At 42.2% G+C, this 24,485-nt stretch overlaps 3 protein-coding genes and 2 non-coding genes across 18 annotated transcripts; 4 read left to right on the top strand and 1 right to left on the bottom strand.

The window, feature by feature from the left end:
• Positions 1-1,068: 1,068 nt before the first annotated feature.
• LOC104581821 lies at positions 1,069-12,105 on the bottom strand. Of its 13 annotated transcripts, none has more exons than XR_001405254.2 (12): positions 11,148-12,101; positions 10,824-10,929; positions 6,976-7,073; positions 6,769-6,817; positions 6,619-6,694; positions 6,414-6,524; positions 6,243-6,335; positions 3,790-4,926; positions 2,274-2,398; positions 2,151-2,189; positions 1,753-1,805; positions 1,069-1,664 (listed from the first exon to the last, which is right to left on the bottom strand). XR_001405254.2 is itself a non-coding variant. In XM_024457116.1 (8 exons), exons 3-7 carry the CDS (start codon positions 10,466-10,468, stop codon positions 6,430-6,432), a joined length of 708 nt encoding a protein of 235 aa, XP_024312884.1. In that variant the 5' UTR covers positions 10,469-10,541; positions 10,824-10,929; positions 11,148-12,105; the 3' UTR covers positions 6,196-6,335; positions 6,414-6,429. The 13 variants fall into 13 exon arrangements, 1 of the variants encoding a protein (XP_024312884.1); XR_001405248.2 differs by having other exon boundaries at positions 6,769-6,889; positions 11,148-12,100; XR_002961984.1 differs by adding an exon at positions 10,151-10,541 and having other exon boundaries at positions 6,619-7,073; positions 11,261-12,104.
• On the top strand, positions 7,749-9,933 carry LOC100844534. Of its 2 annotated transcripts, XM_003561770.4 has the most exons (4): positions 7,777-7,939; positions 8,027-9,417; positions 9,494-9,598; positions 9,687-9,933. In XM_003561770.4, exons 2-4 carry the CDS (start codon positions 8,294-8,296, stop codon positions 9,802-9,804), a joined length of 1,347 nt encoding a protein of 448 aa, XP_003561818.1. In that variant the 5' UTR covers positions 7,777-7,939; positions 8,027-8,293; the 3' UTR covers positions 9,805-9,933. The 2 variants fall into 2 exon arrangements, with proteins under 2 accessions (XP_024312880.1, XP_003561818.1); XM_024457112.1 differs by lacking the exon at positions 9,494-9,598 and having other exon boundaries at positions 7,749-7,939.
• Positions 12,106-14,360: 2,255 nt separating the features above from the next.
• TRNAP-UGG lies at positions 14,361-14,434 on the top strand. Its single transcript has one exon. It is a non-coding gene; the product is annotated as a tRNA-Pro (tRNA).
• A 130-nt stretch (positions 14,435-14,564) lies between these two features.
• TRNAW-CCA lies at positions 14,565-14,638 on the top strand. The gene has a single exon. It is a non-coding gene; the product is annotated as a tRNA-Trp (tRNA).
• Positions 14,639-16,769: 2,131 nt separating this feature from the next.
• On the top strand, positions 16,770-24,473 carry LOC100835973 (V-type proton ATPase subunit a3). Its single transcript, XM_003558289.4, has 18 exons — positions 16,770-17,060; positions 17,515-17,559; positions 18,421-18,543; positions 18,624-18,731; positions 19,151-19,258; positions 19,350-19,523; positions 20,399-20,536; positions 20,970-21,077; positions 21,226-21,333; positions 21,445-21,593; positions 22,057-22,210; positions 22,389-22,549; positions 22,633-22,839; positions 23,069-23,252; positions 23,325-23,408; positions 23,501-23,703; positions 23,801-23,860; positions 23,937-24,473. Exons 1-18 carry the CDS (start codon positions 16,914-16,916, stop codon positions 24,139-24,141), a joined length of 2,466 nt encoding a protein of 821 aa, XP_003558337.1. The 5' UTR covers positions 16,770-16,913; the 3' UTR covers positions 24,142-24,473.
• The last annotated feature ends 12 nt before the right edge of the window (positions 24,474-24,485 follow it).

Raw genomic sequence — 24,485 nt, 5'->3', positions numbered from 1 at the left:
GCGCCGCCGCCGTGTCCCTAGCCCTCGACCTCGCTCCAGCGCGTGCCGCCGCCGCCCTACACCCAGGCCACGGCGCCGCCTCCCTCGCCCTCTCCCCAGTGTGCGCCGCCGCAGCCACCCTCCACCTAGCGCGACGCATCCGCCCTCCTCCAGCGAGACACGACCGCCACCAGCTCCGCCCCCGGACCCGCCGCCGCGTCGTTGCGCTCCAAGACGCGTTCCAGGAGCGCGGAGAGGACGCAAACCACCCGCGCGCGTGTCCGCCGTGGCCGCTAGATCCTCCTCCTCAGCCCGCTTCCTTTCGATGATGCTCTACGTGTGTGCATCGGCGTCGATGACGGCGGCGGAACCTACAGCGAACGGGGGAGAGGAAGATGGGTCGGGTGGAGATGGGGAAACTGTCGGTCGGCCTGTGGTTTCGGGATTTTTTTTCGTCAGCCTACTCCATGCCCTTACCTTTGAATACTCCACCATGTTACTCCACGCACCCCAATTAGAGTATCCGAAGGAAGTATCATCAAATCTGAGCCACTAGATTTAAAAAATGGACAGACCAAATTAATTCCGGATACAGTAGCTAATTAATTCCGGATACAGTAGAAGAGCTCTTAAAACTCTGCGACACACACAGTGAAACCCTTAGCTCCCTCCACCGTAGTGCGCCAGTACACACCCGAGCCAACACCTACAGGTGCGCCTGAAAACTGGTGTGGATTGCTCTACTAAAGAATGCATCTTTTACCAGGCTTTGTACTGTCTGGCAGCTAAATATTTGCTGTTACTTAACGATTATTTTTATTTTTGGGCTCTAAGATGCTCTGTATGCTCGTAAGCTTCCCCAGTCTGTAACGTGCCATCTTAATTTCCAGGTTAGAGCGAATTGAGAGACTGGTTGATGCCAAAAGCTGCCCAGATGTGCACACACAAAAAAAGCTGCCTAGGCTACAGTTGATTATCAAGTCGATTTCACAATGATGCCAAAAGAACAAATGAACGAGTGACTCGTGTTCCAACTTCGAAGTCGCTCGAACAAGAAAACATGTTAGTTAACAATAAGACTAAAGTGCGTGCAACCAACACAAAGACCCTAGCCCCAATATGACAAAATCTGCATTTTGTGATCACAATCTGTCAAGTTTTGCCATGGTGCAAGCTCCATGGTCGGCCATGGGCAACCGGGTCAAGCAATTAGTATGATCTGTCCTTCAAATGACCACCTGGAGAAAACGGAGCCTGATCCAAAGTGGGCACGAAGCTGCAGACGGACAACAGGCAGGGGGGGCGTGTCAATGTCACACTGTCATGGCTGTGCTTAAGTACAATGAATGAATACTAAGCTTCTGCTGATGTTTCAGCAATATTTCGAGGCTCGTTAATCAAACGAAGCCATTAGCATAGATTTCGTACATGTATCAGTAAGCCGCCATCAGGTTAGGTTAGAGTCGAGGACAAAAAGGATGCGAATGTCTGTCAGATGCTATTGGATGATAGCACGCCCATGCCACATAGCAGGTTTTGTTTTCCATTGCATTGGTTTGAGCTTACTCTCATGCTAGCTGACAAAATTCCGTGAAGAACATTTCAATTCCATCGGTTTGAGCTTCCTCTCATGCTTGGCTGACAAAACTCCTTGAAAGAACACCAAGCAAAGATCCATAAGCCTCCTGACATACTTAGAGACCAGGTGTTAGAAAGGGAAAAAATGTTCAAAATTGAATGAGATGTCTACGACGAAAGTCACAAGGAGCTAACTTTAATGTTTTTTTTTCTCTTTCTTCTAAGTTGCAGTCATTCCAGACAAGCTACTGCAAACACACAAATATAGTTAGTTCACTCTGTTTTTCTGTTGAGCTCAGCTCATTCGTACCTAACATGTACTTGTACCCCTAGCAAGTGAGGTGAGAGATTTCAGATTTTTTCCCAACTACACCAGCCTCCAATAAACAAAAGACACATTCCTCTGTGTCTGAAAGATCTAGGGCTCTATTGCAAGTTTGAATATATGTACAAGGTACGCCCATACCAACAACAGATATAAATCTATACCTAACAAAACAAACTGCTTCTCGAACAAATTGCATCGGTTTAGCTAGCACAAGCACTACAAACTGAGAAAGTAAGCACCAAAAGAAAAAATAGCATGGCATTACCTGAGTTAAAACGAGGAGGTCTTGAAGTACTTGATTAAACTACAAGAAAGAATAAATAATGTTACTCTAGAAAAAATGCCTTTAAACAATACTGATAAAGACACAAAGTAGAGAAAGACTGACCCGAGTTGCTCCGGAGTCATTGACTTGACCTTGCACAGACCTTCTTGTATTAAAGGATAGAAAGCGGCAAATTTGGAAGATATGATGAAGTTCTTCATTTCAGCTGGCATTGGCAAGAGTCCGAGCTGTGTGGTAGCAAAAACATAAAAAAAAAAACAGTCAGTATAAGGACTGTATCTTGATATTTTATCTATTTAATGTTGGGTTGTGTGTGTGTGTGAGTTGGGCCCATAAAGCCCATGTATGTGGATGTATATCTATAGCAAAGAGAGACGAGAAATGTGAGATGAATCCAGAAAATTCCCCAATACCACATGGTACCAGAACGCAGGTTGGAGGCGATGCTTGGCCGACGGTGAACCAGCGGCTCAAGCTCTGGGTGTTTGGGGGCGTGAGTGTAGGTGGAGGCAGGGCAGCAAGTCTTGGCGGATCCCAAGAGGCTCCGGCCGGTGGTAGATCAGAGGGCAGGCGGAGTTGAAACTCCAGTAGGGGCAGCAGTGAGACAGAGGTCTGCTGTGAGCTTGCACCTGTGGACAGGCGTGTGGAAGTGCACTGGAGCTGCCTGGATGAGACATGGTGGTGGAGCAAGAGGTGAACTGCAGGTGATTGTCAGGATCCTAAAACTGAACCTTCAGGTGCTGACAGTGAGGCTTGTGGTGGCTGGTGGCAGCAGCAGGAAGGTGGAAATGTCGCGTGTGCCTGCTCGAAATCAGAGGCTGCGGCGGTGGCCCTTGGACAGAGGCGGTGCTTAGCTCTTGACTCCAGAGAGAAGTGGAGCATAGCTGCTGCGGGTGGTCTTGAGGCACAGAGAAGAGGAGCGCCCCTGCTGTTACGTGGCTTGGAGCAGAGAAGGTATCTGAGCAGAGAAAGGGAGAACAGAGGAGGTCGTTGCTGGTGGTTCTGGTCCAGATTGCTGTTTATTCCGCTGATTGTAAGTTGCAGCAAGGAGAAAGGCAAAATTGGTGTGCAATAGCATTGAGCAATGGGGGATCATCAAGATATTGAGCACCTGATTGAGAAATTGGCCGAAATGATCAAAGTGAGGAATAAGAGTTATCTAGTTTTGATAACACAAGGCTCAAATGAATTTCTTGAAGTATCAGCCGAGGATTCAGAAAAAATAAGACCGTCAAAGAGGAGTGGGAAAACAACGGTTCTAGGCAATCTTGCTCAAATTGAGAAAGACTTCTCAAACCAAGCTCCTACTGCAAATGAATATTCCCACTCAAATTGGATACTAGATTCAGGAGCATCTGCACATGTCACGGCTAGGTGGAGTGAGTTTGCATCATATGCTCCATATCCTATCACACACAAAGAGACCATCCAGACCGTCATAGCGACATTTAGGCAATGTTTTAAGGGAGACTCAATAACCCTGAACTGGTGTTGACAAATCGAATCTTGACCCGTAGGTAAACATATCTTAATTGCCATAGTTTCTTATGTTTGCACCATCATCACTTGTGTTTTTATTTGACAAAGCTAATAAATAGATATGAACAAGAACATTTACCTCCGTTGCGACTTCAGGTAAATGGACAATTGAATGTCTGCAAGAGGCAAAAAACTCTTGACACGTCAACAGTGAACGTAAGTCATCATCCGAGGCCGTGATACCCTTCTCCAAGATTTCCTTCTTCAGAGCCTCTATCTTTCTGTTCTTGACATGTTCCCTGTCTTTCTCTTGTTGTTCTTTTGTTTTATTTTCATAACCTTTAGGCATTCGTCGGTTGTGCGCATCTAGAAGGCTATTTTGTTCCATTTCCTCTCTCCAATTCGCTAGCAGCGACTGAAGAGTATTAGCGAAAATTATCCTTGACTCAAGAGAGAGATCAGATTTGAACAAACTGTAAGTGTCCTCAAGATAATGACACCTATCCCATGCTGGAATCCATGCAGGGCTGTGGGCTATCAGGTCATATGCTTCCAAAGGGTTGTCTTTCAAAAGACTCAGCACTAGTTTGACATCATCCGGAATACCTTCAGGCATGCATCCTGTAAGCACTCGTCTTATTCGCCGAAACATTGTAAGTGCCCCTACTTCTGAATATGGAACAAGCTCAACATCATGGAGTCTCGCCACTCCTTGTTTTACTAAGATTTTTTCTATACCTAGTCCTCTAATGCATAGCTTGTGTTTTATAGCTGCTCCTGCAATCAAAATCAAAGATCTTGAAAAAACCCTGAAAGAATCTGTGATATCTCTATATATTGTTTCAGGGTTACTTCCTAGAACAGCAGCCTGCTATGTCGCGGGGTACCTTTGTAGGAACTCAGAAAGATTGCTGTTAAAACCATGGAGTTGTGATATATCTTGAGGACAAGGTAGAAGCAAATCATTTGAAATAAGCGGATGCTCAACTGTGTGTTGAATCAAAGATCCACATGAGGGAACAAATCCAGATAAATGCACAAGATGAAGCACTGAACATTCCTACAGTCATCATTAAGCAACAATTGAACAAATGATCTAAATAAATTTTAAACAAACGAAATGTAGAAAAAATAAAAGCAAACATTGTACCTCAGCTATTAGCTTCTTGGAGTCAAATATTGGAAGGCAAATCTGTCCAGAATTCATCTCAATTGGTTTCAAAGAAAAAGAAGGGGCTATCTTTGTCAGATTCATTTCATTCTCTTTGCCCAGCACCTCCAAATTAGCATGAAAATATATCAATAAGGCAATAAGCAAATACAAAGTCTTGTGATTTTGTAGGCATAGGAGATGGGATAAACTTTCAACTTGAAAATAGTACATAGCAACAAAAATTTGATTCAGAATGTAATTGCTTAACTACTTGATAAAAATATTAAATGCTAAACAGTAAACGACTTGATTCAGCATAAGCTTTATTTTATGTAACAGTAGTATAAACGATACAACAAATATCTAACCTAAACAATGTTTTTTGAGATATTGAACTGTTTTGCATGCAAAAGAGAATGCTAAAGGGGCTAAAATATGCAAGGGGTCGACTCCTTCTCAAGAGGGCGTGGGGGGGGGGGGGGGGGGGGCATCACACGAGCTCAATACGATGTCACCAACTCAAGTAGGACCAATCACAAGAGCTCGTGCTAAACAAATACAACATCAGGTGAATCTTTTCCTACTTGAGACTCCATCTAATATTCATGAGAATGTGATTCTACATGACATATCAACAAGGTGTATCCCTAGATTTGAGGAGATGGATGAAGGAAAGGAGCTCGAGTACGTGTTGGAAGGAGCTGGACATGAAGGACAAGCCTCAGGACATGCAACTACAAGTCTAAAAATGGAGGACAAGTCTCAGTACATGTCCCCTATGTGCAGCCACGAATCTGAACCTTGAGGACATCTCCCAGGACATGTCCTACATGTGCAGCCCCATCTTCTACTGCTCAAGTGATGCTAAATGGACTTTTGTAATGGGCCAACCAATAGTATAAATAGATGGCTGCCCCCATCTTCAGACAAGAACTGAGAACTAGTTGAGCTTTGCTCCTTTCCTAGGGTTTGAGCTTCTAAGCCACCCCTAGGATTGGGAGATCCCCTCCACCCTGGGTCTTGCAATTCCTTGTGTTTGTAAGAATCGAAGAGCGTCTCTTTGAGTGGAATTCGAGACGTCCATCAAGTGCTTTGTTGGGTGAGTTCATTGTCAAAGGCTATCACATTGGTGTGTGTTGTTGGCAATTGATTCATCAGGCTTGGCAAGTTATCTTTACTACTGTGAATATCGGGCACCCCGGGAACCTCCCGTATCACCAAATCTTTCTTTAGACACAAAGCTAAACATTTGATTGTCTTTAATATAGTTTTTGCCAGCAATTTTAGGTGGCTTCATTCATGTTCATAGTCTGCAATAATTAATAGCTCTCATGTGATGTTTTATCACCATAGTAGTCATCAATTGTTAGATTTGTAATAGAAATAAGCTAATTACTAGCTGGTTGACAATATTTATAATGAAATTGTAAATATGATACCTGATATATCTCAAAATGCAGAGTCTTGCCCAATCTTGTTAATGCATAAACACAATCTGGTGCAATGCTTTTATCTTGGGACAATCCAAAAATCTAGAGAATATATGTTATTAGATGCAATATCAACAAAATAAGTTAAGCATATAACATTAGAGTTTGGTTATCACATACCTCTTCTAAGATATGTTTAAAAGTCATTCCAATATTCAACATCATCAAACCCACAAGAAAAGGATAAGAGAGGATTTTTGCAGGCTACAACTTTTGATCTTGACTCAAACACTGTAAATGTTGCAGAAAAGCAAACAATGAATATACAGAGATTATCCATATATAAAATAGAAAACAAAATTTAATTTTCAGATATTTTTTTTACCTGCAAGGAGTTCAATCTTAAAAACTTTTTCTTTATCACCGATCCACATATACACACACTCCTCCAGTTCAACCCACTAGTATACATTGAAAACATAAGAACATGCATTGGATAAGTTAGGGAAGAAAATGAATTAGTATAAATATTCACCTCCATATAAATGACGCAGGAAGAGGTAACCCTTTCCAAAAAGGTGGATCTATCATCATTAATTTCAATATCGGGCATGTGCGGAATCAGTGAAGCTATATCAGTTAAGAGCTTTCGATGCCTACACAAAAAAATTCGATACCACATGATAAATCTCTAAAAGTTATTCCTTCGAAGAAAAAAATTATGGATCTAGACACCACAAACCTAGGCATTATGTTGCTATGGTGGCCTAAGACAATGTCCTTAACACGATTAGCATCAGTGTTCTCATGAGAAAGTCGTCTTTGTCTTGGTATTAAGTCCTGAAACATGAAATAATGTCATCAACACTTCATGAAAAACAAGCTAGTAATGTACTACTCCGACAGTTTAGTTGCATTGATCACAATTCAAACAACTTAGATTGGCAAAACAACAATATAGTAGATGTGAATTAGAGCAATTAGAGTAAATAAACAGTACACTCACTGTTATTTCCGGAGCAATTGTTACCAACAACCTTGAGTAAATTTCCTCAGGTATAACAAGTCAATAAGCCAAGAGTATGTACATTCCACATTGTAAAACATTCCACAATGCTAATCAACTATTTATATAATAAAATATAATGTTTTGGAAGACACCAAAAATCCCAGCAAGCTATTCTATAATTAATCATAGGGGGAACTGGCCAGGGGACACCGTTATTTCGTGGTCTTTGTCCAAACACACCACCCGATCGTGGATTTGCTGGGTACCATTACAATTCTCTGGCCATTTACTGAAACACACCGTCGGTCCAAAAACGGAAAGTCTTGTGAAATTACTGTCTTGCCCCCATTCTCTTATTGCCTCTCTCGTGTTTTTTCTCCCTAGCGCTGTGAGTTCCCCAAGCTTGAGCCCAACCAAATCCCTAGCTCGGGCGCAGGGCCTGCCGCCGTCGAGTCGTCGCCCCTCCGCTGCTCGCCCTCCCGCCGTCACTGGCCCCTGCCTGCCCTCCATCCCGCCGTCGCCTGCCCCTGCTGGCCCTCCCGCCGTCGCCTGCCCCTGCCCTTCCTGCTGCTGCCTGCCCCAATGGAGACCTGCGTGGCAAGGTGCTCTGCCCCATGAGGATTCCGGGTCCTTCACCAGCGCCCTCGAGCTCGACGGCGGGAGCCATGGACGCTGCTCTTTCCTGGGTGCCTGACGGGTAATCCCCTTTCTCCTTTATCCCCTAGCTCAGTTCTCAATTAGCAATAGTAGACTCTCTAATTCATGTCACTACTAACTTTCATAGGATGGACAGTAGTTCAACTACTAGAATTGTTGTTCGGGTGTGCGCGTATGCTGAATTTGGTGACAATGGGACACAAATTTGGCATCCAACTAGGGTGAACTGAAAATTGTAGACAGAGATTGTGTTCCTTTCAAGGATTTCAGTGAAGAACTTCATCAAGACATAAAACATGGACTCGATCAGAAGTTGTTGATCACTTTCTGGGATAAAATTAGCCATACTTTTGCAGAAATCAAGCATGATGCTTTGTTATTGACTGCGATAGATATGTACTGGGATGAAAGGAGGCTTCCTATTATGGCTTCTGTTGTTCCCAAAGGGAATAACAGTACACCTGCTTGTATGCCACAACTAACAGCCGCTCCTAATCCAACTGACAAGCCACAGCAGCAGCCTACTGACAGTGAACACGAATCAGCTCATAGTGAGCATGAGTCTTCTAGAAAACAGTGGTTGGAGGACAGCCACAAACACCTGTGGAAAAGGTACCAATTCTCAGAAACTAGCAAAGTAGACTATGTGACCAATAATATTGTTGAATCCTTCAATTCTTGGATTAGAGAGGAAAAGTCCCTTCCAGTCATTCTTCTTTTCGATAGAATAAGGCAGATGATAATGGAGAAAATGGAATTGAGAAGGAGAGTTGCTTATAAGATGCGTGGGAAAATTCTTCCTAGTGCTATCAAGGCTGCAAATGCTAAGAGCCGTGGATTGCCATATGTCCACAGATTTTCCAACCGAGGTCAGGACAATGTTGCGCTTTTAGCTGAGGTTCAAGGTGTTGATAAGGACCTGCAACCATGGAGGCATGCGCTAGATCTCACCAACAGAACATGCACTTGTAGGCAGTGGCAAGTAACTGGTTTGCCTTGCTATCATGTTGTACATGTTATCACTAGCATGAGAAATCCCAAGATGGAAAATTACATCGATGACTGCTACTCAGTTCACAAGTTCCAAAAGGCATATGAAAATTGTGTGGGGCCGATGACAGATAGGCAGCAATGGCCGAAGGTGGACCCCGGATTTAAACTTTGGCCCCCAATTCTGAAACGTGCAGCTGGGAGGCCTAGGGTGAGAAGATATAAAGGATGGGAAGAAGGAGGAGGAAATTCACGCAGAACCGTCACATGCAAACGTTGTCATCAAAAGGGTCACATGCAGAAAACTTGCAATGAGACAGTGCTTGATCCTAATGCACCTCCTCCTGCACCAACTAAACCGAAGAGAGTGAGGGACAGGAGCAAGAAGAAGGCAATTGAAGTTGAAACACAAGCTGAGCAGATTGAAGCACCAACTGCACATGGTGAAGCAACATCTTTGGTTATCTGGACTACACCCTCAAAGGCTTCGACTCCAACCATAGATATTAGTAGCCCAATGACAAGAAGGTAACCAAATCTGCAAGTTTTTTACTCTACTCCCATGCTGCAAAAAATGCTTACACTTGCCTTCAAATTTTTGCAGCCGCAAACGCCAATTAGATCTAGATTCTGCAGCTATACATGGAATGTGCACACCAACTAAACAACTTGCTTGTACTGTTGATAGCAATAGCCCTATGACAAGAAGGTAATCAAAGTATTTCTTCTCCGGTTTAGACTATATTTTACATGATAATTGGTGCCCAATTTGATTTATATGCTTGTGATTATTGCAGCCGCATGAAGCAATTGGGGCTGGATGCTACTATGCGCAAGGTGTCCGAAGTTGCTGCTAAGCGTAAAGCCACGAAGAAGACAACTCACAAGTTGGATGTCAAAAAGGCAAAAAAGTAGTGTTGAATGTTGTATGCCATATGTAATACGTATATGCCGAATGTGTTACGGAGTACTTGGCACTTGAACTTTGTGTGTTAAACGTGTGTTTTAAGCATGTCATTTTGTGGGCTGTTATGTTAAACCTTTGATACATGTGTTATATCTGTTATATGCCTGCATTTTGCAATCCTTGATTTCGTGGCTGGTTTGAAAGAAGCAAAATGCTGTCAAATTTTCTTTATCAAAACTGGCACATACGAACGTCAAAATTTTCATCGTCAAAACAGCCATCCCAAGCTAACTAAACACGTACACAGCAAGCCAAAGCATCGGGCGTAGGGGGTGGTGCTGCAGGGCTCATCACCGTGACATTTGCATCAGGCGTAGAGGTGGCTTTTGGCGTTGCCGACAGCCCCGGCAGTTGAGGAGCACCGGCCTTGCGCTTGCGCTTTGCGCGGACGAGGCGAATCCTGATTCCCCTCTCCATCTCCGCTCCTCGACTTGGCCATGGGGAGGAAGAGGGCTGTATGCCGCCGGGGGCGTCGGCCGTCCCCTTAAACCCTAGCCACCGCCGCTTCGGGGCGAGCGAGGCAGAAGACGGGTTGGCGTAACCGCGTACGTAACGCGAAGCGAGTGGTGCAACGGGACAACAAACTTTAATGACACCCTCAAAAATATGCATCAAAACTTTCTCTCTTTTGTCTTATTTGACAACGCCTCTATCGCAACACCAGCCGCTCCAGCTATGACGCCCTCTGGACAGAATCGCACACCGCATTGAAATCTCATGCAAATGCAGTTACAAAGATAATTAGTTAACTATTGCTATACTAACAAGCAGCAGCAGAAAGACAGTTATGTTGTGGACATTACAATTATTCCATAACCCTTTTGGAAACCAAGTGTGAGATGATACAGTTCCTTTTATGCAAAATCTCTTTCCCGAATGCACGATTTTTATGCAAAATCTCAAAGGGTAATTTCTCAAAATTTCTCAGAACTGTGAGTATAATAAACCAGAGAAATGAATCGCTTACTTCTTCCTCGAGAACAGTTACTGTAGATTCAAGCTCCTTGACAGAACGTTTAAGAATCGTAACATCCTCATCTCTCTCTTGCATAGATTTTGCTTATCTCTGCAGCCTATAGAAGTAGGATAAGTAACTTTATATAAATTGGCATGGAAATAAAAGGTGTTAGTAATACAACACTTATTTGCCTAGCTTCAATCGCAGCAGCTACATTCTCCTCAGCTAACGCCATTGCCATCTGAAGCTTGTCACTTAACTTAAGTATCTTTGCTTTGAGATATTCATTGTCTTTACTTAACATTTTAGTACTATCATTTAGTTTTTCATTACCTGACATCAAACCACCCTCTTCAGAAGAATTAAGCAATAGAATTTCGATCTCCAATCCCTCTATGACCTTAGCTTTGTCTTCCAACGGCGCCAATCAAAGAAACAATTCTCACCTTTCTAGGTGGCATATCCCTGAACTCAATTCCTCACTGGCATCACAATCTGAGGCATTTTCTACAATAAGCATCCCTTCAAGTGCTTGGAATTCAGCTTCAGATTGTTTGTGTAGCTGATAGCTCCTTACTGGCCGTCGTGGCCGTTGTCGACTCGTCTTCGTTGCCGTGGCCGTCGTCATCACGGCCGCCGTTCACTTGAACCCCACCCTACCGACGGTACCCACTACCCAGCGAGGAGGGCAGAATGGATGAGGCCGAGGATGGCCGGGTCTCCATCCGCCAGATGCCCAATCTCATCACTTGGCATCTGATGCCCGCTGCTCAGCGCCTGCACCGTCGCCGCCGATATCACTCGCTCACTCGCTCGCCGCGGAGTCGGACCAGCGGGATCTCGAGGAGGTTTCGCCCGTGGGCGAAGCTCGTGGGGCTGCCAGACCAGATGGTAGCCTTGTAGGAGGAGGGGAGCGGTGGCGGGTGCGGGCGGAGATTGCGGCGGACGCGACGGGAATTCAGTCGGCGGCGGAAGACAGGTGGGGCGTGGCGGGGTCGAAGAAGAAGTCGGTGGCGGTGGTGGAGATGGAGGAAGAGCTTAGGCGGCGGAGGAGGAGCAGCTCCAGCGGGGCAGGCGAAGGGCTTCAGCGGCGGCCGGAGAATAGCGAGGAGAAGATGGGGGCGGCGGCGCCGATCTGGAGGGATGCGGTTCGCGGGGAGGAGGCGGCGACGGGGGAAAGGAGGCGGCGCGGGGGCGGAGGGGAAGGAGAGGTATTGGCGACGACGGCACCGTGACGAGGAGGAGTGGAGCGCAGCGGTCGGTGCGTGCGGGTTGACGAGGGAGGTTTGACGAACGACGAAACCGGGTGCCGAATAAAACGGTCCGGACTTTTTAGACAGACAGCTATAGATTTCTTTGTCACTATTTGCAAAAAAAAAATGCGAATAGCCAACTTATTTTGAAATAGTATTAAATTACTCAAACGGCATAGTTGTTACAATAACACTCACACCACCACAGGACACATGAATGCTGAACTTCGCAAGCTCATGTGTAAAGGAACTACAACCTCCCTTCCAAAAAAAATGACGTGGATTTGTATAAAAATCTATAAATCAACGTCGGAAGTATTAGGCGACTAGTGAACTTGAATCGGATGTTCGTATCAAATTCCTGAATGAGAGTCGCTCTCCACCACAAGCACTAAGTTCCTGCCGTATCAAAAACTGAAGCGACAATTTCATATCTCTTCCTCTTCCCGTCTTCCGAAATCAACAACCAAACACGTATGAAAGCCAACAAAAGCTGAAGCGACAATTTCTTCTCTCTTACTCTTCTGAAATCCACAGCCAACACCCAGGCAAGACAAAAGGCTGACGCCTTAATCTTTCTTTTCTCATTATTACGCAACCCTGATCTTCTTTGTAAGACAACCTAAAATCGATGCATATTTTTTCTAACACTTCAGATTTCAAACATGAGATTATTTGAATATAAATCACAGATATTTCACCTCCTCAGATGAGATAAAAAACACAATCATAAATTATTGTTCCACAGTGAAAGAAATCAAATTTGTAAACTGCAGCAAAAATTTTAACAAGAAATTTTTCGATTAACAATTTGATCTTGCTCCTTGCAAACTGCAGCAAAATTTGTAAAGATCTAGCTGGTGTTTTCTCTCTTCATTTCTAAATTGTACTGACAATAGAAAAAGCATGCGCGGGGGCCACTCGAGGGGATGCCTGCTAAATCCGGGGGACTGGACGGGTAGCTGGTCGGGGGTGCCCCTCACGTTGCACCACGGAACCAGCTCGCACACATCTTGATGCGGGAACCTGCGGAGTGATAGCACACACCACTGAACGTACAGGCCAAAAATCCGCGTTGTTAGGACAAACCTGAACATTATAATTACGAGTAGAGGTAATACTATCTCCGACCCATATTACTTGTCTCAAATTTGACCAAATATGGATGTATTTATGTTTAAAAAGCATCTAGATACATGTAATATTTCTACAAGTAATTCTGACCGGAGGGAGTATTAAAGTTACTTATTGTGTAAATCAGCCTGTATTGCAAGATTCCTCTAAAAAAAAATGGCTTGCCTTAGAAGATTCAGATAGATAGAGTAAGGCACCATCGAATTTAAACTTATTTTAAGTTAAGGGAAAATTGGCTGGGAGACACCGTTATTTTGTGACTTTTGCCGAAACACACCGTCGAAATGTGCCTTTGCCCAGTACCATTACAATTTTGTGGACATTTGCCAGAACACATTGTATGGTTCAAAACGGAAAGTTTGACTTTTTTCACATTAAATTATCATTCTATCCTGTCTAGAATCTTTCAAACTCTTTGTTCGAAGCGTTTTTCTCTCCTATAGAGTGCAGCAACAAAGGTGATGAATGCCCACGTCGACCAACGACGGGCCCTAGTAGATGTCAAAAATCGATTCGTACAAAGGAAAAAAGTTTTCAAAATCAGATTTACGATGTTAGTCCAAGTAAAATGTCAAATTCTCAATTTTAGTCAATGCAATGTGTTCTAGCAAATGTCCACAAAATTGTAATGGTACTGGGCAAAGACACATTCCGATGGTGTCTTTCAGCAAAGGTCACAAAATAACGGTGTCCTGCAGCAAAGTTAAAGTTGAATTTAATTTTTTGCAATACCAATAGACTATCTTTTGTATAATTTTCACACATTATGTGCGGTGATCGCGGTATATGAGAAGCGAGGGCAAGGTGATTTGCCGCAACCAGCCGCATGCAACTCACTCTTTCGTGAAGTAATGATCTTTTGATCAATGGTTTTATGCATAATTTTATTTTTTTCGTAGCGGCCTTGTACTGGTACAGAAATTACAACTCAAACTAGTATGAAAACATATCAACTGGAGGACAACTCTCTTCTACAGGAGGAGACACTGCCGGCTAAGAAGATTGCAATCTCTGAACAACCAGAGCAGGCCTTCAAGATTCGCACTAAATCTGGAGGCTTCGCTTCCCCAGCCTTTCTCAGTGTTTTTAATACATAGTATGAGTAAGTCCCTTTGACACCTTTAAGTTCTTTCAGGACACTTGTACAACAATTTGGAAAAGGGATGTAGCGCAGCTTGTTAGCGCGTTTGTTTTGGGTACAAAATGTCACAGGTTCAAATCCTGTCATCCCTACTTATTATTTATTTCTTCAACAATTTCTTCTTTATTAAAGGTAAAGTGGGTATAACTTGAATTTGTGCAGACTATACGTACGTGAGATACGTTAGGAGTAGAAAAGAGTTTTCTTTTTGAATGAATGACAACGCTCTTAGTTCAGTTCGGTAGAACGCGGGTCTCCAAAACCCGATGTCGTAGGTTCAAATCCTACGGAGCGTGATTCCATCTATCTTATGTCGAACCAGAGTAAAGTAACTTAACGAAAGAAAGTTGAATTGCAACTCCAATTTGACCTCCTCCAGACCAAGGAGGAGGTCAATAAAAAAAATATTACTCAATCAAAGATCCAACTGATCCCCACGCCTGTATTGCAAATACGCAGTCACGAATAATCCCGGTAAAGTAATAGGAATTAGGCCTAAGACGATTCCAAATAGAAAAACTTCAATCATTTCGATTTGTTTGAGGGGATAAAAAATAGATACGATCTATCCCTAAATAGTACTATAAATTATCCATGAATCTCAATGACCAAGAAAAGAATTCGTAATTAGTGTGGAAAAGAGTCGTAGAATACCCGGAATCCAAAAGAAATATTTTTATTTTCTGACTTATTCAGTCCATTCAAATAAGACGTATGTTGTTCGAACCAATAAAGCTGGGGTTATAGTTAAAGCAGCCAATAGAAAACCGAAATAACTAGTTATAGTAAGCATGAAAGGGTTAAATTCCATTTATTTTTTTACTATACTATATATGTTGGTAAAGCACTTACCTAAGTTATGGAAAAATTCATAATTTATCAGTTATTTTATATAATACTGAAGAACAAGATAGAGTGAGATACAGAAGTGTAAAAGAAGGCGGATTCATCAGATGATACATGAGTCACTAATTCCGAATCAAGAGATTTGTTGTGGAATTTTTCAATTGAGTAAAGTAATAATATTAAGAACAACATCATCTAACCCTATTGAAAAAGTCAATTGGATTTCCAGGGGAATTTTGGAATAAGGGAGAAATAAACAAGTGAATTTGAAAAAAAAAACTTCTTCCTATTTTTGGATTATTTCTTTAGGATTTAACCCTCTTTTTTGAGTGAAAGGTGGAATTTGCCCCTATTCTTTCTTATTTTAACTGATTGTATTCCATATGGAATAAAAGGAGAAGAAAAGCATTCCACTATCCCCTGAAGGGCCCTTCAAAAAAGAAACCTCTTCCTTGAATTTACTTTATTTTTATTTCTTTTTCGAAAACGAGTCGCTTCAATTATCCTTTGAAGTTCTATCTTTTGTCTCTCCCCATTTCATCTCGTAAAGTTCCACGCTCGCAATTTAGTCAAGAAACTTAGACCCAATCCAACAAACAAGACAAGGATTAATCACAAATCTTGATTCTTCAAATAATGTTTTCTTTCTTTCATAACAGATTATCCACTATTCGATTTTCTATTTATTAGATATTATGTTAACCAATTAAATTATTTAAAAGGAAAGATTGGATTCGAAGAAAACTTTTCACTAAAAAAGGATAGACTTCACATATACTTGTCCTTGTATTGTGTAAGTATGAGAATATCTTTCCTAAATTCTTTATCAAAAGCTATTGATCATTAACTTCTATTTTCCCAAGATTTTGGCTGCTATTCCGAAGCCAATGAAAATAAGTAGGACTCCAAAAAAGTGGGTTTTCTATTGATGCCTTGAACAACATATAGCTCACCTATAGACAAAGAACAAAGAAGATAAAAAATAAATTATGTTTCGGAACCAAGCAAAACTGGATTGCTGTGCCATAGGAAGGATAGCTATACTAATTCGGTAGACTCAAAATACACCTTTGGTACAAAATTGACAATCTCACAAGGATGAAATGCTAGTAATTTTTTATTTACTGGTTGATCTCATCTTTTACGGAATCAATTCTTTTTTTGAATGTACAAAAATTTGGGGAGCTCAGCATGTCTGGAAGCACGGGAGAACGTTCTTTTGTTGAATGTACAAAAATTTGGGGAGCTCAGTTAATCTTAAATGATTAGGTGCAGGGAAAAAAATTCAGAGACCAACGCACGAACATTGTTTTATACTAAATCAGCGATCCTTCTTATGAATCGGAAATGAGAGAGTACTGACAACAGGCCGTGTCGACTCCGTCTATCAGCCTCACAGTCGTTCCTCCCCGCCCATCACAACGCAATTTTGTTGACAAATCACAAAACAAACTGGTTTGCGCGAAAAGAAAAGATCAGAATACAAACTGCCTTCCGTCTCTTCTGACATCTGGGCCCGAGGTCCCGCCTCTCCCCGCCAGGCCACGTCTCCGCATAATACCACATGGTTGTCAGGACCCGGCCTGTCTCATCCTCCTCTCCCTGCTCCGCACGACGCGAAAGTCGAAACCGATCAAGGCCGTAGTCGCCTGCGTGCCCGCCGGAGAGGAGGAGGAGGAGCCTCTGCCCGCCCCCGGAGACCACCCACCGGTGGGGCCGCACGCCATGGCGAGCGGCGGAGGCGGCTGCTTGCCCGCGATGGATCTGATGCGGTCGGAGCCTATGCAGCTTCTGCAGGTCATCATCCCCACCGAGTCCGCGCACCTCGCCGTCTCCTACCTCGGCGATCTGGGCCTAATCCAGTTCAAAGACGTAAGCGCTCTGTCTGCCCCTACCGTCGATTTAGCTGTTCGCCCAGTTACGTTGGAGGATCTGGTTGGTGCCTGTCTCGCTGTGCCGATCTGAGCTGGCTAGGGTTCCGTGCTCGCGATTTCCTGGGAACCAGCGAGGCTTTAGCGATGGCATTGCAAATCTGGGGAGCCTAGACTGCGCACGTAATTGTTTAGTATTAGTGCACTTCTCCATGAAATTGTGATGCGTTGGTTTGCATTGCCATGATTGGTGGGCTAGGAGCAATTGTATGCTCTTCAATCTGGAATTAACTTGGAGTAGCCAGTTTAACTTTATTTTAACATGCAATTTCACTTGATTAGTGGATCATGCAACTCGCTGGTGCACTTTCTTAGGAACTTTTCTATGCTGTTTTTATTTTAGTTTTTGGCTGTTCCCTTTGCTGTTAATCTGACGTTCATATTTTCTCCCTCAGCTCAATGCAGACAAGAGCCCGTTTCAACGGACGTATGCTGCTCAGGTAATATGCTCTTCTGTGTCAACACTACATTGTTCTCAATTTGTGTTTTGCTATGTCTGGACTCATGGGCAGAGCCACCGTCCATCCACCCCGGGCGGCTGCCTGTTCTCCCCCAATTGAACTATCTTGAATTAAAGTAAGCATAATGATTCAATTAGCATATTTTTATGGGCAAACTTTAGTTTAGAAGGAAGGGCAAATATTTTCCCAGGCTCCACTAATGGGCTGGCTCTGCCACTACCTGGACTATTTTAAATGCTTACCAATGAGTTTATCGGTTTCTGTAAATTGTACTCTGCCCGCTCGGCATGCACTATCAGATGGAGCTAGAAATTGGAGACAGGAGGGGCTAGAACAAAAGGCATCAAAACTTCAAACCATCAAAGACATAGGTTTGTAGTGTTGTAGTTTCTATACCTACGGTTTTTAGGGCACTAATTTAAATAAATTAAAACTATAAGATGAAGTACTAACTTTGTATCCATGGCGCCGTGCACCTGTGAAGTAGCTGACCGCGAAACTGAAAAGTTGCCGTCAATAGATGTTTATAAGGAGCTGCCGCGGCCACCGCCTCTTGCGACTGCGAAGGACTGTAGTATGTTCGTGCGTAGCAAACTGATTGATGATTGTAGGCCAGACCTTCTTTGCCTCTGCCCATGTCCCGGTTGGGCCTGTTTTTACCTCTATAGGCTTTTGCTGTTGCTAGGCCTTAGGGGGCGAAACTGCTTACAGAAGCTAGAATGGCTGCCGCTAATCTCTAGGATTAAGAAACTGTAAATCCATTTGTATACCCACAAGACTTAATACCTGTGTGTCTAATGTAATATTTTTTTTCCTGCTCCTGCTTTACTCTTTGGGCAGATCAAAAGATGTGGTGAAATGGCTCGCAAGTTGAGGTTTTTTAAGGAACAAATGTCCAAGGCTGGCATACAAATTTCTCCTGTGCAATTAACCGAAACTCCTCTGGATTTTGATGACATGGAGGTATGCCATGCTGAAACACTCCCTTCTCATGTCTAAATTTAAATCTCTGAGTTGATTTTTAGACACTTGTGGAATAACAGATAAAGCTTGGAGAGCTAGAAGCTGAACTAACTGAAGTCAATGCAAACGATGAGAAGTTACAGCGGACCTACAATGAACTGTTGGAATACAGTACTGTTCTTCAAAAAGTATATCTACTTGACCTTAAAGTATTTATTCTTGCACACATTTGCATATTGCAACATGTACATATGGTGTATCAGTTGCACAATTACTATAACAATTGTCACCTCAGCTAGAAATTACTCCGAGGTTTGCCTTGTGACGTTAAACATATCATTTTTTGTTTACGTTAATCACTCTTGGTTTGTGCCCTTAGATAGTAAGCTATCAAGGCAACAATATCTTTCTGCCATGCTGAGAAACAATGTTTGACATGCATCACTTGGGAGATAATTGTTAGCTGAGCCATTTCTGTTTGTGGATGGGGTGAGAGGTGGCCAGCGCTGTTATGTCATCCCAGTAAATATGAACATGAAAAACAAATCCAACTTTCCCATTCTCACCTTATGGTAGTGCTTCTCCTAAATTTCTCTTCAACTTGCAGGCTGGTGAATTTTTCTATTCGGCTCAAAGAAGTGCTGCAGCGCAACAGAGGGAAATGGAGACAAGTCAATCTGGTGATATTTCACTGGAGAGTCCTCTGTTGGAGCAGGTAAGATATTTTTTCAGAAATAGCTCCCTCCTTGCCTCTGTTTCCTTTTGGTCTTTCTCTTCCTCTGATAGATTGTTTGTCATATTTATAGGATATGTTTACAGATGCATCAAAACAAGTGAAACTTGGCTCTTTGAGTGGTCTTGTTCCAAAGGAAAAGGCAATGGCTTTTGAGCGTATATTATTCCGTGCGACAAGGGGCAACATTTTGCTCAGACAAGAGTCCGTTGATGAACCTGTCACTGATCCACAATCCGGAGAAAAGGTTGCTTTTCACTTTTCTCTATAGTATGCTTGTTACTCCAATATCCCTTAGGAAGTTAGGATGATACAACTTAATATTTTGATAGGTTTTCACTTGCACTTCTGCAGTGATGAAGAAAGTATGTTCTTTAAATGATTACTCCCTCCATACCAATTTATAGGTCGCCTTAGAATTATCCTGGTTACCAAGGACTTCATCTATGAATGCAAACTGGCCGTTCGCAGTTAATTGCGTGGCTCCTGCACTGCAGCACGCGCTACCTCGCTGCGGTCATTCCATTCCAATGTACGCATGCATGGGCACCTTTTTTCTCTAAGGACCAAGCCTCAATGACTACAGCTCACCAGATTAATTACTCGGAGTGAGCTAGGCCAGCGCTTGCCTGTGGACATTAATTAGTAGCTAAAACGACATCTATTAAGGGAAAAAATTAAAAAGCTAAAACGACCTATAATTTGGGATGGAGGGAGTACAATATGACTTCATTCTTCTGTACAAAATGGTTAAAAGCAAGCTCGGCCACATATGCTAGGCAGTTCCAATTTTGATAGCTACAAGTTTTGTGGCATTGTGTGGATTTAGTGTCCAGTGATGATTGTTACTTAGGCTCAGTTTGCGGTTGCTGAACTACGTTGCACTGACCTTATTTTATATTCTTCTGTGGAAAAAACCATGAAAGCAGGAAAAAGTTAGTTAGCAAAACAGTAAAATAGACAAAAAATGATTGGGCAAACAAGATTATTATAATCTACCATGATGCCAACACAGACTTAAACTCTGATACACTTACAATTCCTGTTTAGTTCTGAGGTTACACTTATTATTTATTCCAAACACACTTATCTCCTAACTTTTATATGATAATAATAATGCAGGTTTCCAAAAATACATTCGTCATATTCTACTCCGGTGAGAGAGCAAAAGCCAAAATTCTGAAGATATGTGATGCTTTTCGTGCAAACCGTTACCCTTTTCCTGAAGACCTTGGAAAACAAATGCATACTGTTCAGGAGGTCAGCACATGGAAATATGATATTTGCAATCTTGGCTGAAATTCTTTATTGTTGATTTAGCGTTTCAATATTTGTACATTGGCTTAAATCCATGAACCTTTGTGAGCTAGCACTTGTAGTGAGGAAGTCAGCAGTTCTTTAAAGTTTTGTGCAGGAGATATCTTTTTTCCACGTCTATTTATGTGCTTTGCATGTGTTACAAACCTGGTTAACCTCCCTGTGCTGATGCTAATGCACCATTGACTATTACCATTTTATTAGCAGATTAAAAAAATTCTAATTACTCTAATGTATAGACCTTATTCTGCTCCTAATTTTGGGCCATAAGGTAGATGTCATTAGAACAGCTTTGCCATGTGATAGTTATGTGCTACTGCTACTAAATTCAGCCTGTAAAGATATAAGGTTTACTGAAATACTTGCAACCACGCAGGTATCTGGAAAGATATCGGAGTTAAAGGCAACAATTGACATGGGATTAGCTCACCGTGACAGCATACTTAAAACTATTGCATTGGAGTATGAGCACTGGAACCATCTGGTAAGCTTGTGCTGCCTAACCCTGCATTTGAGAAGCTCTATCTCTTAAGAGTTTTGCTTCCGTGTAGTTTCGTTGTCACTGCAGATATTTCTTTCCCTTTTATTTATTTGTTCATTATTAATTGCTAATTAGCTCTTAAATCTTGCAGGCAAAGAAGGAAAAATCAATTTACCACACTCTAAACATGTTGAGTGTTGATGTGACGAAGAAATGCTTAGTTGGTGAGGGCTGGAGTCCAGTTTTTGCAACTAGTCAGGTAATACAAATTCACTCTCGCCCTGATGCCTGATTATGTTTTTTGTGGCTGCTTCCTTGATATGCTGGTTTCTGTTTGTGGTCTGCATGATTTACAATATATCTTTTGCAGGTTCAGGATGCGCTTCAGCGTGCTACTCTTGAGAGCAAATCCCAAGTTGGCTCGATTTTTCAAGTTCTGAACACAAAAGAATCTCCTCCAACATATTTCCAGACAAACAAATTTACTTCAGCCTTCCAGGAAATTGTTGATGCATATGGGTATGTTCTCAGAAGCATCATCTTTCTGACTCTTCTATACTTGAGATGCTATTTTTCGGTTTGCCTGTTGCCTTATGGATTTGGAAAAAAAAATCTCCCTATATTCCCTCTTTGTATTTTTCTATGGACGAAAACATGCATCAGACTAATTGTCTCCCTTGCTCACTCAAACTGAAACATTCTGTCTTTAATACATTTTCCTCATTAACATGTCTAGATCTAGCACTTCAAGATCACCATTTGCATATTTGTCATGAAGTATTAGGAACTTTTAATTTTGTGTGTTTTACAGAAAAATAAATCGCAACTTATTTCTGTGTTTCTGTAATCTTTCCTTGGAGTTAAACAAACATGGGCCTCGTTCAAGAAACTAATTGGTGGTAGGGATTGTTGTCATGTTATTTGGGGTTTGGGTCAAATGTCTCAAGTTGAAGTGCTAACTTTGTCTTACATCTGATTGCAGGGTAGCCAAGTATCAAGAAGCTAACCCTGGTGTATTCACTGTTATCACTTTTCCTTTCTTGTTTGCTGTAATGTTTGGAGATTGGGGCCATGGAATTTGCATATTACTTGCAACGCTCTATCTGATAATCCGAGAGAAGAAATTCGCTTCCCAGGTTGTTTGCCAATCTTCATTACATTTTGCGACACCTTTATGTATCTTTACTACACTATTACTAGAAAGTTTACAACACTGTTTACAAATTGTTCTCTTGGAACATATAGTACTGATTCTGAAAAATCTGGCACTTGTATTGATGTCTTAATACTCTTAATGTCTTATTCGGAACACAGAAACTTGGAGACATAATGGAGATGATGTTTGGAGGGCGCTATATAATTATGATGATGGCGCTTTTTTCAATCTACACAGGATTAATATACAATGAATTTTTCTCTGTCCCATTTGAGCTTTTTGCTAAATCAGCCTATGCGTGCCGTGATCCTTCTTGTGGGTAAGGGAAAAAACTCATAATTTTACCTTTCTGCAGATAATTTATGCATCTTTTCTTGTTCATACTTATTTTTTGGTTATTAGGGATGCTACCACTGAAGGATTGGTGAAGATAAGGCCGACATACCCATTTGGTGTGGACCCTGTGTGGCATGGGAGTCGTAGCGAGCTACCGTTTCTCAACTCACTGAAGATGAAAATGTCAATTCTTCTTGGAGTTGCACAAATGAACCTTGGAATTATGATGAGTTACTTCAATGCGAAATTCTTCAGGAACAGTGTAAATGTGTGGTAAGTGTATCTCGCTATATTAAAATGCACTTTCTTATGATTATTCAAAATTCTTTAAGAACAGTGTAAATGTGTGGTAAGTGTATCTCGCTATCTTAAAAAGCACTTTCTTATGATTATTGAATATGAGATGAGGATCTATAGTTCCTGTAAAGAAGTGGCTCATCCTGTAGTAGCTTGTGATGCAATTCACTAGATTATGCTTATTGGATGTTTTCTTTTGTAACAGGTACCAGTTTGTTCCCCAGCTTATCTTCCTAAACAGCTTGTTTGGCTACCTGTCCATGCTTATCATCATCAAGTGGTGCACAGGGTCAAAAGCAGATCTGTACCATGTTATGATATATATGTTCCTCAGCCCGACAGACGAGCTGGGAGAGAACGAGTTATTTCCTGGCCAGAAAACAGTGCAGGTCTATATTCGCGATGTTCTGTTCTGACTATAATAAACCGTGGGATTATTCCTAACATCCACTCTTATACAGCTTGTCTTACTTCTGCTTGCTCTGGTGTCTGTTCCCTGGATGCTGATCCCGAAACCATTTTTCTTGAAGATGGAACACGAGCGAGTATGTTTTAAATAGTGCTCTGAAAATTCTATAACTGTTTCTAAAGCTCAAGTTTACTTATTTACTGAACTCTTCTGTTTGGTATTTATCAGAGGCATCAAGGACACCAATACGCCATGCTTGAGGGCGCAGATGAATCAGTGGTCGCAGAGCTTGGGGAACACCATGAAGAGTCAAACCACCATGAGGAGTTTGAGTTCAGTGAAATTTTTGTTCACCAGCTGATCCATACAATTGAGTTTGTTCTTGGTGCGGTCTCAAATACTGCTTCATATCTTCGTCTCTGGGCTCTCAGGTATTATTAGACATGCACTTCATCTTCTCAGTTTTGAATATTCCAATCTTTAGAAACACTCTTGCTACTACCAATCAACTAATATTTCTCCCTGCAGTCTTGCACATTCGGAGTTGTCCACTGTGTTCTATGATAAAGTTCTTCTTCTGACGTTGGGGTAAGCAGGCCTGTCTTTCTCGCCTCTCTCCATCTCTACGCCTAGTGTTCATCATCATCAACATGATGTCTTGTAGGTACAATAACCTATTCATCCTCGCTATTGGTGTCTTCGTCTTCATCTGCGCCACTGTTGGCGTGTTGCTTGTTATGGAGACCCTAAGTGCATTCCTTCATGCCTTGAGGCTCCATTGGGTGGAGTTCCAGAACAAGTTCTACGAGGGTGATGGTTACAAGTTCGCGCCATTCTCTTTTGCACTGATCACCGAGGAGGAAGAGTGAGTTCGTCCAAATTCTTGTATCTATTAGTCTTTGTAATATCTCGGGTGGCCTTTGTTTCCAGAAAAAAAACATTATTTTATCAAGGAAGAGTCATAAACCTCCAGCCCCTTGTTCAAGCAAGGGAAGTGCAATATCATTTTTATTTAGGTATGGATTACACAGAAGGATTAGTATTTTTTTCTGGGGAGGGTTGGCAACAAAACTCTAGTGCATCACCCTTACTTCTGCGTAATTCTAATAACGAGTTTTGCCTCGTGTTGCTGTTACGGCGCTGTGTATTTGGATATAAATAAGCATGTAATAAAAGGATGTTCCACTGTGATTATTGTCAAGCGCTTCAATCC

This window comes from Brachypodium distachyon, chromosome 1 (assembly GCF_000005505.3).
Source record: "Brachypodium distachyon strain Bd21 chromosome 1, Brachypodium_distachyon_v3.0, whole genome shotgun sequence".
Classification (NCBI taxonomy): Eukaryota; Viridiplantae; Streptophyta; class Magnoliopsida; order Poales; family Poaceae; genus Brachypodium; species Brachypodium distachyon.
This window is presented reverse-complemented; position numbering and strand designations above follow the sequence as displayed.

Coding starts and splice junctions, on each gene's coding strand:
- LOC100835973 (XM_003558289.4), top strand. CDS start 16,914: ATGGCGAGCGGCGGAGGCGGCTGCTTGCCCGCGATGGATCTGATGCGG. Junction 17,560..18,420: donor AACGGACGTATGCTGCTCAG/GTAATATGCTCT, acceptor CTCTTTGGGCAG/ATCAAAAGATGTGGTGAAAT. Junction 22,840..23,068: donor AGGAACAGTGTAAATGTGTG/GTAAGTGTATCT, acceptor CTTTTGTAACAG/GTACCAGTTTGTTCCCCAGC.
- LOC104581821 (XM_024457116.1), bottom strand. CDS start 10,468: ATGCATATTTTTGAGGGTGTCATTAAAGTTTGTTGTCCCGTTGCACCA. Junction 7,074..10,150: donor CGCCTGATGCAAATGTCACG/GTGATGAGCCCT, acceptor TTCATGTTTCAG/GACTTAATACCAAGACAAAG. Junction 6,525..6,618: donor TAAGATTGAACTCCTTGCAG/GTAAAAAAAATA, acceptor CAACATTTACAG/TGTTTGAGTCAAGATCAAAA.
- LOC100844534 (XM_003561770.4), top strand. CDS start 8,294: ATGTACTGGGATGAAAGGAGGCTTCCTATTATGGCTTCTGTTGTTCCC. Junction 9,418..9,493: donor AGTAGCCCAATGACAAGAAG/GTAACCAAATCT, acceptor AAATTTTTGCAG/CCGCAAACGCCAATTAGATC. Junction 9,599..9,686: donor AATAGCCCTATGACAAGAAG/GTAATCAAAGTA, acceptor TGATTATTGCAG/CCGCATGAAGCAATTGGGGC.